The 17,287-nt window shown below is 37.6% G+C and overlaps 1 protein-coding gene across 25 annotated transcripts in view; it reads right to left on the bottom strand.

Annotated features, from left to right (window-relative positions):
* SLMAP (sarcolemma associated protein) overlaps nucleotides 1-17,287 on the bottom strand; it is an 80,666-nt gene that overhangs the window by 10,098 nt on the left and 53,281 nt on the right. For 15 of the 25 annotated variants that reach the window (XM_013128218.3, XM_031046084.2, XM_013128219.3 and 12 more), the window contains 6 exons: nucleotides 14,694-14,750; nucleotides 11,346-11,426; nucleotides 11,020-11,079; nucleotides 5,993-6,115; nucleotides 5,166-5,240; nucleotides 1,175-1,495 (listed from right to left, as the gene is read on the bottom strand). In XM_013128218.3, the coding sequence (XP_012983672.2) occupies nucleotides 1,175-1,495; nucleotides 5,166-5,240; nucleotides 5,993-6,115; nucleotides 11,020-11,079; nucleotides 11,346-11,426; nucleotides 14,694-14,750 (717 nt within the window). Of the gene's footprint in view, nucleotides 1-1,174; nucleotides 1,496-5,165; nucleotides 5,241-5,992; nucleotides 6,116-11,019; nucleotides 11,080-11,345; nucleotides 11,427-13,214; nucleotides 13,305-14,693; nucleotides 14,751-17,287 lie in introns of those variants that run through there. The other 10 variants (XM_031046082.2, XM_031046089.2, XM_031046086.2 and 7 more) reach the window with 4 other exon arrangements.

Here is a 17,287-nt window from a genome sequence, read left to right as displayed (position 1 = left end):
CTATAAAACATTACAGTATCTTCTATTGTTAAGAGGTTTGAGAGCAATTATGCAAGGTAGCACTGCTTTTTTTAAATGCAAACTTCTTCTGAAGCACAAAGGAATAGAAACCAGTTTATTTATGGGTCTGCTCTAGTAGAAAGAGTTGTTACATGTTTAGAAACAGTGACAGAAAAGTGTATTTGAAGAAAATAATCTACCAGTCTTGAAAATAGCAAAGAACTAGAATCACTTGGTACCATGCCTCTACCACAAGGAACAGAATGTTTAAAGTACTAACTAAAGGGTCAAAATGAGACCTTTGAAACAAATCGATCCCTGGCAAAACAGATAAAAATCAATGTTACATATGTGTTAGTAATGCAATGAATGGGACTGCAGTCTGAACTGGAAAGAGGTTTCTCTGACAACTTCACAAACATTAACCAATTCAGAATTTAAAGCATAATTTACAAATGTCAGTTTCTCTGTGGCATGTACAAAGTTTCAGCAGGAGCTTTTGATTTCTATTAGCAGGCTCTCCAAGACCCAAAGCTGTAGGCCTGGAGTAGCGGCACACAACCAGTCCTCATGAGATGTGGGTGCATTACATGTGAAGTGAAACACAAATGAATAAGCCTAAAAGAAGCCCTATGCTGGCTCAACACAACATATTTGTGTATGTCCACATCATGCATCCAGAATAAAGCTTTAAATTTAACATTCTTGTGTTAAAAATGAGATGGTATCAACAGTCTAATCAAGCCATAAACCAGTTATTTGTCATGAATGAAGCTTTGCTAGAAAAATTAAAAGATTAGAAGCTATCCACTTAAGGGCTTAAATTATACACAAGCTATACAAGTCCTTTTGGAAATCTGTGGCAGCATCAGTGGCAACCTCAAACAGTACAAGTTTTCCATGTTCCTGAGTGGAATTATACTTAGTCTGCTCTTTATGTCAAAGGGTACCTAGGATAATTTAGGCATAATCGACAATTAGTATTTAATGAAGTACACAAAACAACTTTAGTTACATTACAAGCCTTGACAAACATATATAAATACACATGTGGATGTAAATAGACAAAGTAAATGATGATACATAGAGAGACAAAGTGATCTGAGTAACTGACATCAGATGGAGAAGGATGCTATCATTAGCACTGGTCTGTGACACCCTTTTACAGAAGTACCTTTTAAGCGTGTAGCCTCTTCCTTCTGCTGATCCTCACACTGCTGGCATCTGAGCTGAAAACTGGCTTGCAGACTGACAATCTCCTTTTCATAATCTGAGGCATCTTTCCGCCACCGTTCAAGTTCTGCTCGCACTGTTTGCAGCTCATCTTGCAGTGCAGAAATATCTGTATCTCTTTCTGATGCTGTCTTTTTTGCCACTTGTTGCAGTGACAGAATCTCGTTTTGAGCACTGACGAGTTCATTTCGCGTGCTTGAAACTTCGCTCTCCTTTTCCTCACGAAGATGCTCAATTTCTTCCTGTAATCTTCGCAGCTGAGCTGGAAAACATGCGTTCATGTTAGCATTTTTAAAAGCTATTTACAGACAATCTCAAACATATTAATCCCTTTCTCAACTTGCTGATGTTTAATAGGACTAAAGAATCCAAGAGCAGCTAAAAAGTGTATTAATCTTGTCAAATACTATACCCTTAAAGGGACATGTACGTGGAGTCATGCATTAGGAGTCAAAAGAAACAAGAATTACAGTTGGAGGCTTTCTCAGGCACTGTTGTGCTATGTGTGTGATACTACAGCAACTTACTAAAATATGAAACCAACATTTAGATCCAACTTCACTCTAAGCAAAACAAGTGTTATAGAACAAGGACGCTGCACGGTTCAGGGACAAGAAGAAAAGCAAGGCAGTTTCTCTGTCAAGCCAAATGCCTGCAAAGCTACACTGGAAATGTTTGCTTGTTCAGCAATTAGCCTGTGATGTCCATAAATGTTTTGAGGAACAGAGTCTAATTTCTACTCCAGTCTCAAGATGCAACGAAGGAAATAAAAAGAATTCCTTGTAAAAAGCATATTTCAAAGGACAAGAGGAATTCTGAATTGAAAGTGAAGGAGTCCTTCAGCATTTACAGCTTCCTGTAAATACACAGCAGTCATGTACACACGAGGTTGGTTTAAACTTCTGCATGAAGCTAAACTTATGGGTCCCATTCAAACCTGTTTCATTACTAAACATCTCTGAACACAACTATTTTTCATAAATATGTATGCAAAGAGTTAGAGTACAATGCAGAAGAAAGGGAGGATGAAAGACAGAACATTACTGTTAAAACCCTGCCTGATGGAAGCAAAGTGCTTACTTGCTCAGTGGCTTTGGTTTGCTTTTTGAAGAGAGAGTTCAATTACATTTAACTGGTTTTTAACATGGGAAAAAGCAATTACTGAGTTAATGAAGAATTGCTCTGAGAAGAAAAGTGCAAAGTTCTTAACATCACTCAAAAACCTAATTTAAGATACTGCAGAGGGTCAGAATTCCACATTTAAAGTTCAATGTTTCAGAAGCAAAGGGCAAAATGAGGACAGCAGAAAGTGTGGGGAAGATAACCACGGCTGAATAACCTTCACGGATTACTTGTATTTATTTCTGTTCTCTCAATCCATTACAGAAGATGACAAGGAGAATGTCAGCGACTCCTGTAAACTGATACAGCATAAAAGCTGCTCAAGAGAGACTTGCACTTTCATCACAATTATAGCTCAGTAGCTACATTTACGGTAATGTAGGCAGATTTCATGTACGGGTACAATCTAGAAACTGCTGTTGATGTAGTGAAGAAGAAAAATACAAGTTCCCCCTCCCCTCCTCTAAACAGGTTTCAGCAAGACATTTAGCTCATTAGATAAAGAGCCTATGAACTATGAACAGTTCCACTCTCTTAAGGAAAAAGACAGTATGGGAAAAAAATACTGTTATTATATATTGTAATACTGAAGAGCTATTATGGACAACAGTTAAGTTAGATTTCACAGCAATTCTGTTCAAGGTTAAATAGTTTGTTCTGTAACAAAGACATCTGCAGCATGATTGATTTCTAAATACAACATCACAGAATGGTTTGGAGTGGAAGGAACCTGAAAGATCTTCTAATGATGCTTACTACCACTTCATTTGTTTGGAAATAGTTCTACAGGCTTATAGTAACAGAACAGCAAACAAAGTAGTAGATGAGAACAACCTGACAGTAATACAACATAGAACATATTAACAACTGCCTTTCCATGTATCCTTACATAAGAAGCCTTCAACCTACAACACCAATATGCTAGGAATCCATGTTTCTAAAACACCAAGAAGTATGACTTCCTAACACAACAGGTGCTCATTAATGAGCAAAGGACTTTTTCAAACCACATCTTTCTAATTATTCTTTTCTTTATCAAGACAAGCTAAATTCCTCCCTCTCAGCAATGCAGTATCTCAAATAGTATTTCCCTCTCTGTTCTGTCTGCATTGCTGGTGAACAACTCTCCCTTTAAGTGTTCAGGCATTAAAACAAGCACAGTATGACTGAAAAGCCAAACAAATACAAGCAATTCTAAAGTCTGGTGGAATTACACGGGAAGATTCATACCAAAAACACTGGAATGGTTTCTGAAGCACTGGATAAATTTGAAAGAAAACTTCCATTACATCTTATTTATGTAAGCCATTACCTCAGCTCAGCTGAACGCTTCACTGCCTTCTGTTTTAAGAAAGTAATGACAAGTTACTTGAATTTCCTTTCTTTACTTATCTGCTCATCTAAAGAACTCCACATGCAGAGACAGGATCTCAGTTGTTTCTGTGGCACCTTCTCTATGACAAAGATAGGAAGCCACGTAGCACTGGCTTTACTGATTCCATGAAAATAACTTTACAGAACGTTACTGCAAGAAGCTGCCAGGGTTTTTTCCCCACTACAGTTTGCAGGAGCTGCCAAGGGAGAATCCTGACATCCTGACAACTGGGGAAAAGCTGTGAAATGTGTCACACCCTGGGAATTTGGGAAGCAGCAAGCTTCCCAGAACAATGAACATCAGAACACTGAACCACAATGGAGAGAAGCAGAGGAAACATTAGCAAGACTGCACTTTAGACGGGTTCAGGAAATAGAACAGTACTGAATTGACAAGAAGCATCTCACAGTTAAGTTTGGTTCTGCCAATCTTCTACTCTGATTCTCTTTTTTTTTAGTGAGAAAAGAGATTTTTTCCTGCACAGAAATAACTATCAAATTCTAAGTTTTGCTACAACATTTTTAACTTGGAGAGTTTTCAGTATTAGCAGAATAAGATTCAAATTTAAATTGCCTCTCTTGTTTTGAAGATGAGTACCATGCAAGCTTCCTTTTCTTACAGGAGCAATGGCAGACTGTAAATAATGTTTGCTGACTCTCATCTAAGATACTGCTATTATATAAGCTTCTCAGTGTAACTGGTGTACGACAAGCACCATGTTCCAGAACAAATCAGTGCCCGCCCTGTAAAGTAATTTGCTAAAGATATTTTGATTTCAACCATTTCTGGGTCCAATCCAAACGATACGCTGACAAAGATCTCAAGGTATGAAGCTCCAAGTCTCATAACAATCAATGACTGAGTAGATGGGCAAAGTAACACTTGCTCCGAGGAAGTCATAACAAAACCCTTACTGATTTTAAGGCTAGACAGCCTCTTGACAAATGTGCTCACTCACATGCACAGGCTGGAAGAAGCATGATTGGTCATACTGGTTTTTCTAAAAGCACTGACAGTGTCCCACAGAAATGTTACTGCTTGTTCTGAGGCTGGATGTAGCCCTGGATTAAAAATGTCTTTAAGAGAATCCTACCAATGAAGTGAAGCACAATAAAGACTAAACCTTCTGAGTGCTCTGAAGATAAAATAGTCACAGTAAGAATCCCTGGATCATTCAAAGCTGAGAAACACTGAAGAGAGAGGAAGGAGAAGAAATACATGTTACAGATTACATTTTGCCTTTTCCAAGTTATGATTAGAACCCTAGGAATTGACAGGAAACACTGCACGATAAAATTCAAAGATATGATGAAATAAATCAGATATAAAACATACACTCAATTAATATTTTCCTTTATTAGTGCTTATGACGCCATGGAAACAGACAAAGCTATACTCTTTCCCTAAGGAGTGAGGTGAAAAAACACATTCCTACCTTGCAGAACATTTATTTGCTTGTTAGATTCTTCAACTTGCACTCGATAGGCTTTTCTCTCTTCTTCCAATAGTGCTATAAATGAAAGTGAAAAATGTGCCCAAAACTTTTAGTAAGAAGTATTTCAGCTGTGTAATTCATTTTAGTCACAACTTCCCCTTAACCGCAAAGATTAAACCAATCATTTCAGTAAGTTATCAAAGCTAGTAACTGGGGTAAGTAGTTTAATAAAAAGTTAATATTAAGACATCATTCCATTATTGTGGTAGTATTACAATTAATTTGAAATTAATATAATCTGTTGCCTGATCCAAAAACTCCACGTGTGCCAAATGCAAACTGGTGTGGGAAAAAGGAAAAAAAACCCTGTAAATACAACCCATAAGGAACACTGAACAATATGCAATTAAACTGGACTATACTATTTCCTGTCAAAAACAGCCCACAGATTTGCTGAGGATAAGGATACAGCTACGTTATCTGACAGGATGAGCTAAACCAAGAACTACCACTGAATACATTAGATTATGTGCATTATCTGACTGAAACACAGATTTATCAGTATCCGTAGATTAATATATTTAATAAGTATGAAATATATGGAGCTCAAGTATGCACATGTTGGTTTATCTTGAACCAACAAGTCAGAGTTCAGCCTGTACATAGAGTTCAAGAAAAAAAGCTGAAGTTTCTGACATTCTGTGCAGGAGATATGAACACTAAGAAACAATCTTTTTACAGTCAGCAAAACTGGACTCCTTTTACGACTACCTGATGAATACAGTTCCAATGGATACCCTACACAACCAAGTTGATGTGGGTCTCACCTTGAAGTTCAAAGCATTTTTGTTTACTTGTCCTAGCTAGCTCTTGGGCTTCAATCAGCTCCTTGTGCAGCTGCTGAAGTTCTTGCTTAGCCTCAGTCTCTGATTGTGCACCCTGCAATTCATCTGATAAAAGAACATTTTCTTTAAAGCATAAATTTGCACAACAAGTTAATTTGCATGGTCATGTGGTGACTGCCGACATTTTACTCAAATCAACCAAAGTTAGTTAAAGTAAGCTTAAAACTGGATTAGGTAAATATTAGCAAAAATATTAATATACTCTTACAAGGAGGAAAACATATGCAAACTTGGAAACATTTATCACATATAACATGCAGTATAAAACAAACAAAACCCCCAAACAAACAAGAATTAGAGCATTCTTAAAAACACCGTATAGATTAACAAGGATTCCTGTACTGACAAAAAAGGACCATCAACCCTAAGACAAGACTTGACTGTGTTTATAACTTATAAAAGGAAGCTACTCTAACTTGTTCCACACACTCATCAGCAATGATACTGCCTCCCCAGCCCATCCTCCATCCTCCTGCTCCCAGCAGCATGTACCAGCCCTGGAAGGCAGTGTACTGGAACGCTTAGACCCAACCTTGTGCTAGGGATGGTTAGCACCAGTGGTTTGCTCCTGCCTACCCCTTTCAATCCTGCTCGAGTTCCCCCTCTCCCTCTGTGGACCGTAACTACAAGGAAAGGAGAAATTTAGGGAAATTTTCTAAAACAAAATTAAGTAAAAGAAGAAAAGCTATTTCATTAGCCACCCTATTTCATTCAGTGGCCTAGTAAATACTAAGCTAAATTCTGCCCTTAAAACTGTTTTCACTACATCTTAAAATATTAGGTCTATTTTTAACATGATGAGATATCTATGCATGTTATTTAAACTAGAAATAAAACCATTTGCTTTTCCTGACTAGTTCTGTATTAGCCAAAATACATATTAAATACCTCTTGGGCTTATGACTTGCAGTTGCAGACAAATACTTTAAATGCTGAAGTCTTGTGGGAATTGAAAAGAGGAAAAATAAGTATTTGTAACTAAAAAGCAGTGCCCTCGAACAGGCACACACTAGAAACTCACTGCAATAACAGAGAGGAAGACAATGCTCTACCCTGCAGGCATCTGCGATGCCAGGAACTGGAGCCAGGAAATTCTCATTCACTACATTTTCCTTAAGCAGTGTCTGTGCGGAAACAGATCTTCCAGTAGGCACAGACAGCACTAATAAACTACAGAGGCAGAGGGCGAAAGCTTTGTGTAAAGCCTATTAGGTGGGAAAGGTAAAGAGGGAAAATTAGGGACAAAAGCCCAGCTGTGCTGGACATAACATAATGGTTCTCAGACTTTCTGAATCAATAGCCATAGGCAGAGGGAGAACAAAAAGGTAGATGTGTTACACAGCTACTGATTAGTAAACATCTACCACTGTAGACCCCACGGATTTGAGACAGGCACATGGCTCAGATTAACCCCTCAGAAGATAAACTATATCGGTTGTCTGGGCCTTTCACTAATAAGAAATAATTAAATACAAGCTATAGTTTGGGTCATCAACATGTTTTTGGCATTCACATTGACAATATGCGCCACCATTAAAGCAACTACAACTTTTCTTTTTGCTGTTTTATTCATTAAAATGTTTACCCGATCATGCTACATTATTCATACTGTACCCTGGTAAGAAAAGAGGGTTTGTTATTCCTGTTCTCACACTAATGAATCGGTGGGATTGAGTAGGGGTGAGGGCACACATGCACTTTTAGATGTGTTCAGAACAAAATTATGAGAGCAGAAAGAACAAAGAGAACTACATATTTCATTCATGTACTTTCTTTTAAGGTTTATTAGAGTTCCAAATCCAAAGTTCTCTTTTCTGAACATGTTTTGTTCTTAGTTTCTCATGGATAAAGACTTTGGACAATTAGACCTTCAACCCTCCTTAATGAGACTGTTCAGAAGAAATGGATGAGGAAGTTGACAAATTATGCTCAAATCATGTTTTATAAAGAAGCAGTGTCCCAAATCCAACAATGGACAGCCTAAATGAACCTTCTGGTAGACAGTATTTTCCACTCGATGAAAGCAAACATCATAAAGATAATACTGCTTCAGAGGAGATGAGGAAACCAGCTTATGGGACAAAATAATTGGTTTAGCAAAGGCAAAATCAAGGTAAAAATCCTTTTCTACTCAAGTGCAATAGGGGAATTTCCATATGCCTGACATGGTTCTAAATCCAAAGCCAAGAAATAGGAGAGTAAGGATCAGCCTTTCAGTCTTACCCAAACTGAAAACTTCTTTAATGTCTTTTAATTGAAAGAAAACATCATTTTTGTGCTAATTCTTGTTTTGAGAAAAATTCCTTAATGAGTAGGATAGCTCTATTTATAAATAATAAAATCACTAAATATCACCAGGCTTAGAATGAGCTCTGTCTAGAAGCAAATTAACATCACAGAAACCTGGTCTGAGGATCTATGTAAAAAGCTGCTATTAAAAAGAACCAGTATTTGAGCAATTCCCACAAGTACTCAGCACTGGACTAACTGTTCTCAGAGAAGTCTAAGGAATTCTACCATTAATTACAACAAGGTAAAAAACTGACTCAGGTGAAGTCAGATAAACAATTAAAACCCTGAGTTTTCTTCAGCTTTGTAAGATTCACATAAACTGCATCATGTATTTCAAATAAAGTATCTGGCTACTGCAACATAAAATAAGGGTTCCCTAACATTCTGAATCAGTAACCCATTGCTGAGTTCCAAAATCTCTCATGTAAACTACCACTGCTCAGCAAACCCTCGACTGAAAACATTTATTACATTCCATGAATCAGCCTTGCAGTTATAATGAAAATATAATGAAGTTGATAAAAACAAGATGATAAACCTTCCAGTGACATTTACTGCTTTCCATCTGTTTAACATTTACCTGTTTGTAACTTTGCAATAAGCAGGCACAAACAGCCTGTCTAAATAGAAGTATCCAGGGAACTGTTATTAATGGCTGATAGTCATTTACCTCGTGGGAAGTTAAAAACCAGAAAGGCAGTTGTACTAATCTGTGACAGTTTTTCCCCTTCCCTTCTTTGCCAGATTGCGACTTGTAGGAAGTTTGAATGCACTCAAAGTTTATTGATACACTTGGAGCAAACTACAGCAATTGAAACTCACTGTTTTCTCATTCCTTTAATTTGTTTAACTGCTGGAATTTGCAAAACAAAAAGGAATGCTGTCTTTTCCAGCAGCCATTTCCGCATTCCAAATGCCTGCCAGATCAGAAATGTTCTCACTCTTCCTTAATTATTAGACTGCAGTTGATTTGTTATCCACTTGAAAGTCTTTCTGTGGCAAACAATCCTTTTTAGGGCAAAGTCAGGCATGTGAAGTAGCCCTCTGACAAAACCTTAACCAGAACTACAGGTTAATAGGCCCCTCCATAAAAATTACAAGGGCAAATGAGTCATTATACAGATATGTTTTCATGGTTTCTTGAGAGCAAAATAGGGATGTCCACAAATAGCCTCAAGAGAAAAAGAGTTATTCTAATTATTTTAGTTAATTGCAATGTGCAATTCAATGGCAGAGTGGTCTCTGTAAATAGGTATTTTTCTACTAATACACTTACAAGTTCAGTAATGGTTATGGTTTAAATCTTTAACTGAGTAAATAAAGACAAATGAAGCAATGAAAATATCCACACTAGCAAAAGACTGCTTCCATGATTTTAGTTCTTCTAAGTTCAATTAACCCTCCCTGTCATCTTAATATACCCTGAACAGAGAAAGTATAATTGTGCTTGCCCCTTGCCGTGACATGAGACTGCCCTAACACAGGAAGCAGCTTGCTCACAGCAGCCTTATCTAGGTGTTGGGCTGTTAAACAAACCCTTCTGACAGAAGTTAAGAAGGCTTCACTTGCATATAAGGAGAATTCAGGAATTAGTGGGTTTCAGCCTGAGGGGTCTATGGGCTAACTTTTAATGCAACTGCAGAAATTAACAGAAATCCGGCCAATTAGAGACTATATTAAAACAATAAAAATCAGAACTGAATTTTGACACGAGCTGAATTTAGTTTCTCTATGGTACTGTTTATGTACAATGGGTTGTTCTGGCTGTCAATTCTGTGCATGTAACAACGCTCACAGGAAACAAACTCCTTAATGTGTATCCTATTTTGATACTTACATGCTTTTCAACTGAAGTTTTTCATAATCACTACATCACCAGATTCTATCTTTTACCATCAAAGTCACTGAATATATTTCTTATTAACTGCAGATGGGAGCAAAACCCAAATTGTACAGAAAGCATAAAATTGATTTTCAGTATGCTACATGTAACAACTAATTAATATCTCACAATTTTTTTCAGCGAATCAATATGTAAATATTAGGATGCTCATCAAGTCTGAAGTACATGCCTTCAGTGCAAAGTGCAGTAATAGATGTAATTTTATAGCTATGAAGCTCAAAGCTAAGGTCCAACAATCATTCTACAACAGGAAATTCAAATCTTGAGTGTGTTAACCAGAAAAAGATTTTAGATTTTTTTACAACCCATCAGGTGCAAACAACAGAAGCATTTGTGACAGTGATGGAAGCAAACGTAAATGGTATAAAATTTGGTAATGCTTAAAACACATCAGTGATGGGAGAATCACTCCTCGACACAGATATGTGCCCTAACATAAGTGTATGCTGAAACTGTTTCTCAACTCTACTTGTTGTCCATGTATATTCCTAAACCAGTGTTGCTGAGTGCAGAAACCAGATTTATGCATAAGTTATTTCTATACTAACATTCAGAAGTATGCTTTTATATCACATCACCCAAAGGAATCATTACTGATATCTGAATGCAACTCTTCCATACTGCCATGATTAAAACATTTGAATCTCAGCACTCTACTTCAATACATATTTGATAAAAGCCAGGTAGACAAATATGTATCTACATATATACACATAGATTCTGCATCTAGAGTTACAAATACAGATTCGTTTACCTTTCAGAAGAGCTACTTTGGCAATAGGTTCATTTAGATCTTGGTCATCCATTTGGGCATCTAAAAATAAACCAAACCCCATATCTTTCAGAGAGCAGGTAGACTGCAGATGGTTTTCATATACACATTCTTCAAGTGAAGAGAAGCTTCTACATTCTTCTCACTTTACAATAGTTGATTATGAAGTTGCAAAATAGATAATACTGCTCTAAGCTTGTATTTGGCTCTGCATAATATACCTTCTCTGCTCTTTCAGAAAATGCTTGTGAATGAGTTATTTCATTAAAACAAGTTAGACGTCACAGGAACCTCAGTTAAACACTTACCTGTAGTGTCGTCACTGCTTTTCTCCTTGCTTGGACTAAGAGTGTCTGACAAATCAGATTCTTTGACTCTTGCTTGATTCTCTGTAAGAGACAAGAAAAATCAACTGCAATCAGTAAAACCTTTGCTCAGTCTCATAACTGTAATTTCTGCTATACATCTATTTAAGCACTGTTAAGTGCCAAAAGAAAACAACTTTGTTGAAGAAACACTTAAAAACCTGGTGGTTGCTTAGTTTTTTGTAAGTCTGGGCTAAAATGGATTCAGCATCACTGAAGTCATTAATCTAGCCTAGCATCTAACAGGGCATGCAAATGCCTCATGCACAGCCTGAAAACTTTGTCAAGGCTGTATTCCTGCCAGCTGGAACTCTGTGCAAAAGCTGATTCACTCCGGGAACAAATAAGAAAAAACCCCCAGAACAATGCAGATACTGTAAGAGGTCAGAAAAAATCTGCTGTTAAGAACAAAACTGCTTCAGGATTTTTGATAAATAATTGCAAAACCTCTTGTATATACCATACTGTTTAGAAGAAATTGTGGCCTGAACCAGTAGAGAATCACATAAGTCTAAATACTCTAATTTCTACACAGAATTTTCAGCTTAAATTTTATTAAGAGAAGGCATTCTTTGTCCTTTCCACCAAAAACTACCCCCATGAATTAGCTGTTAACACACAATTCACCACATTATTACATGCAGCTTAGTGAAGCCACACAGTCGGTTTTGGTTTGTGTTTACTTAACCAGTTGTAGATTTTTAACGGAGACCAGACATTTCCAAAAGGAGAGGGGATTTAATTATACAGAATTAACCCTGACTCAGAGAAGGCACACCATCATTGGTGTAGGCAAACCCAGTAAGGCTGTCAGCAAGGCACCATGTCACCAACATGCAGCTGAGGTTACATAGAATGAAGTCTTTCTGCACTGACACCTCAGAGCCTTAGTTTGACAGCATCACTGCCCCTCCAAGGATTAAGAGAGTCTCAAATTCCAGGTAGAGATACATAGATATAGATATCAAAAGGCATCATAACAACTTTCCCAGTTTACAGACTTTTACCATACATGCAGAAAAGCACAGTGAAAATGAATAATTTCTTCACATGCAGATAGATACTGCAGATGCAACAACAAAGTACTAGGACACAAGAAGAAAGATACACAACAATAAATAAATCCAGTGTGTTATATCAGCAAAATGAGTATATGAAAAGATGTAAAAACAGAAGTAATGAGAAAGCTTGTGTGAATTATTTTTTCAAGTAACAAGAGAGCAAACAGAACATCCCCAAAATGAGAGAAGTGGAAACTGAAGATGACTTGTGCACCTGCACAGGGAAATGAGCAAGATGACAAATCACAGAGGTTAGTAGGAAAATAAAAGAATCCTTCATCTAACATGAAAAGCTTTCTATTTCTCTGTGTCAGAGTAACATCCACTTGTACATAAAGCAGAAGGTGGCAAATACAAACCAAGCATCTCACCAAGAGCCAAATTCTTTCTACCCTTATGTAACTGAAATCGCCAGAGAGGAAGGGGAAAGCACCCATACATTTAATGCATATTAGAGGTTCAGACCTGGCAGCTATTCCAAACATCTCTCTCATGACTTCAGCAGCCTCCAAAGCTCATAACGACTGGTCTAGTTAAAAACTTGATGTTTAGGGTGGCTCTTTGCTAAAACAAAGAAAGCACTTCCCTATTTAAGGAATAAGGGTTTTAACTAATATCTTAAGATGCTACAACACAAAACATTATACATATACCAAAGAATCAAGCTCTGCCACTACAACCATAATAATCACTAATCCAAGAAATTAATTCTTTTTAAAATATTAAGAAAAGTACATCCTAAAAGCCTCACCCATGTCGTTTATGTTAGTGGCCGATCCAGAAGTGCTAAGCTGAGCACTATGTGCATCCAACTAACTTTACCATATCTGGTCATACATGGAAACGAGCCTTCCTGCTCTGTGCAAAATGGGAGGAACAGTGCAAGTTCCAACTGCTGAATTAATTCTCCCTCCCCCCCACCTCCTTCTCGTACTCCCCTCCCACCCACCCTTGGTTACACCAGCTTCTCCCTCCCTCCTATCCTCCTACCCCTGAAACAAGGAACAAGATTAGGCACCAGAGCAAAGATGCATCAGTGTCTGTATCTGAAAGAGCAGAAGTCTAAAAGAGAAGTGATTTATAAACCTGCTTCCTATTCTGGAACCGGAGTCATAAGCACAAAACTCTTTCCTGTACTATATTATTTCACAGCAGTTGTCCATATTTCCCATAATAAAACTAGGCTGAATAAATATAGCCAAAATGCCAAAGTATATTAAAATGTGTTGACATCATACTTACTTGATGAGTTAGAATATATTAACAAACACTAAAAATAGCTCACCGCCTTGCAAGATAATTGGCATGCAAGTGTTACGTTACAGTTATAGCATGCATTCTTCTGCCAAATATGGCACATGGTCTATAGCTTACTCACATATAGAAACAAATTAAAGGTGCAATATCACACATTAAGGTAAGAGAAGATAAACTGAAGTGTCTCTAAAATATTAGAACTCTTAACAAGCCAGGATTTATTCAATACAGACACACTGTGCAGAAGGACAGAGGGTAAAGAAATGAGTGTGTTAATAATAAATTAATGAATGCTACAGAAATGGAGTGAGCCTACAAGTGCAAACAACCTACATTATTAGGCACATGGGAAATACTGATCTGCACACTTTGCAGCATTCCTGGTTTTGGCACTGGGAGATAAAAATGACTGTTCATTGACAAGATAAATCTTTTTTAATTAGCTCCTTGTATTTCACTTAGGGTTTCTTTTATAGGAAAGAGTTAAGGGATGCACAGATATATTTCACTTGGAAAAGGCACATTTTGGAGATTAACAGTTAAAGTTATGAAGGTGCAAGTTAGAAAAAAAGTCAAATGAAAACACACTTCAAAGCTTAAAATGAGACCAAGCATTCTTTCTATTTAGTCCGAAATAAAACCAAAAACCCACCTGAAATTTATGCAGACACTAAGATTTAAATCTGTTTATGAAAATCATTATTATTACTTTTTTAGTGCACATTCAGGTAAGAACTCAGTTAAAACTGAGACTATCATTTCATGCACTCAATGTTCAAAAATCATTTCCTTTAAATCCTTTTACCCTACAGGTAGTGTTTGAAGCTAAGCTCAGTAAACAAGAAACCTCCCCTTTACCGAGTTTTTTCTCATGTGATTATTCAACAAACCTCCAACTGTTAGTTTAACACAGAACATGCACTGAAGTGACATAAAAACATGCTTCAAGAAACAGAGAATCCAGAAGTCTAACCTTTCAAAAGCTTTGTTTCTTCCACTTTGGTTAGATGTCCTTCGTCTATGATCTTGTCTGCCAAACAAAATAAGTGTTACTTCCAAGCTCAAATTAAGCAAGCAAAAGCTCTGCACGCATCTATGGTGACTACATTCCATGACCAAATTAAAAGCTGATAATATTACTTCCTACTCAGGCTTGAACAAAAACTTTATTCTGGCATGGAATAACGCAACAGAGCACACAAGGCTACTGGAACTTTTGTCATACAGGGCATAATTATTTCTTCTTACTAATGCTTCAGTTCACTAATGAGAAGTTAGGACTATTCAGTTTTATGAACTTTTTTTTTACTCTAACTGGGAGCAATAAATAATGAATACATTTCTCAAGTTATCAATAAAGGAATTCTACGAGCTGGTTGCCTGAAATAGATACTACCTGATACAGCAGCAATCTAGAAATATGCCACAGTAATACAGCAGCTGAGAAGCCCCCTTCACGTCACAACTGCCTAGAAAGATACACAGGAACAGCCCTTCTAAGCTTAAAACTTTCAGAGAGCTGCACAAAATCCCACATTCACATTGACAAAAACTGAGTTTACAGGTACCATTGACAGGGAAGTCTATCCATGTATGCCAGGTGTATAAAACCTAAACCACAGATTTTGAGACTATACTGCTAGCTCCTTCCTCACTCCAGCAAGGACATAAAGACAGACAGTAAGACCAAAGGAAGAACTGGTTTAGACTAATTGGGCACTAAAAGAACTATTAAACCAGTAGTTACTTTATTTTTCAGAGATGTCATTATTTCAAATCCCTTAAGAACGAGCACGCAATGCCAACATGCAAAATGATCAAGGGTCACGTATCTTCCAGATCACATCATCAATTTCTCAGAAGCAGACCCTGCAATTCGGACAATGTTGAAAGCTGTTAACACCCACTGAAGCACCCAGTTTGAAGTGGCTCCTGCCTCCTGCTGTGCGCTCTCTCTGCCACGTTCTCCATCAGGCAGGGAACTCAGTTTGCTGGCTACTCCCTGTTCTATTAACAGGTAACAGATGCCAAGGAGACTGCAAGAGCAGCACCTAGAGGAGAGTTCAGCTTAAGGAAGCTGGATGACAGTAAATCCTTTACAAATCTTTAATCAAAGAACATGTTAGCCAGCATTTGCAGCTGCAAGCATCTCTGATGGTTAAGAAACCTCTGCACTCCTTCAATGGCATGGTGCTGTAACCATCACAGTCTGAGGACAGAGGCAGGACAGGAATTGCAGGGAGGTGTCTTTTCCAGCTCCAGACAGCAGGAACGTTTTCAGACAAACCCCTCCTGAAGTCTGAAGAAGGCCAAAAGCTTGTCCTGTTCCCTTCCTTGCCCCACAGCCAGACAAACCAGCCTAAAAGAGCTATTATTCTGTTCATCTACTTTATACATCTACAAATACTGTACTGCATTCCTATGACTTTTTACAATAACTGCTTCAGAAATGCACTGAACAGCACACTGGATTTTCAGGATTGGCTTCAGGTCTCAAGCAACTGTCGGGGATCACTCATCATCTAAGTTCAGAACGGCCTCAAGTTCATCAGAGGTGATGAAAGTCACTGTGTCTACATTGAGGAGGGCATCGCAGAGAGAATCAAGTTACTGCAGCTGAGGAGTTACTGAGGGGTATCATGAGCCCTCTTCCATTTAAAAGATAAAAATATCCAAACAAAACTCCTCATATGTGATTATTCCAGGACTCCGCTGAGGCTGGAAGGGGGTGGGGAGGAAGGAAACAACACAGCAGCTAAGGAATTCTGCCCTTATGTCTGAGAAAATAAGCTGAATGCAAAAACCATACAGAGTAGCTATCAACTGCTTGATCTGAAGGGTAACACTTCATCTATGCTGGACTGTTAGCTTAAAATAGGCTTCTAGAATCAGTTCACAGAAGAAAAGTGATCATTAGAATTGATGGATCTTGGGGTTTTCATAATTCAGTAACTGTTAAAATCAGAGTAATTCTAGTACAAGACAAAGAAACTCCAGGCTTCTTGATCCAGATGGTTTTCCAAACCACCTCTTTACGATTTAAGGATTGTCAATTGTATGACTAAAAAGATCTGCAGACAAATTCTGGTGTCTTTACTGGTTTCTAATGGCCACTTTGGATTTCAGCAATTGTCCAGAAGTTTTCTTCTTGACACTATTTCTTTGGCAAAGAGCTTCAGCAGTAACACACACATCCCCTTGTGCAGTGTGACCCAAAGCTGGCACAGCCAGGATTTTTCACTTGGTGGCTGACATCTCTCCTAACTTACCACACAAGTATTCCCTGTGTTTTAACACATTACCATGAGTGTATTCCAAAGCTAATAAATCTGTTAATTTCAGTATTCCCATGCATATTTCTGTAATAAACAGAAACATGGATGACTGATGTCATTGAAGTACATACAACCTTATTCTGCATTGTACCCTAGTCACTAAAATTGGCAGAATCCAGAGAACAAAAAGTAAAAGCAGATGTACCTGTATCTTTTAAACTCCCCTTTCTCAGATCTCTGCATCTTTTCATGTTACTATTTCAAGAAACTTCATTAATATGTTTTTTTTTCT

This window comes from Melopsittacus undulatus, chromosome 9, assembly GCF_012275295.1.
Source record: "Melopsittacus undulatus isolate bMelUnd1 chromosome 9, bMelUnd1.mat.Z, whole genome shotgun sequence".
Taxonomy (NCBI): Eukaryota; Metazoa; Chordata; class Aves; order Psittaciformes; family Psittaculidae; genus Melopsittacus; species Melopsittacus undulatus.
Note: the sequence above shows the minus strand (reverse complement) of the source record. Positions and strands in the feature narration are given on the sequence as shown.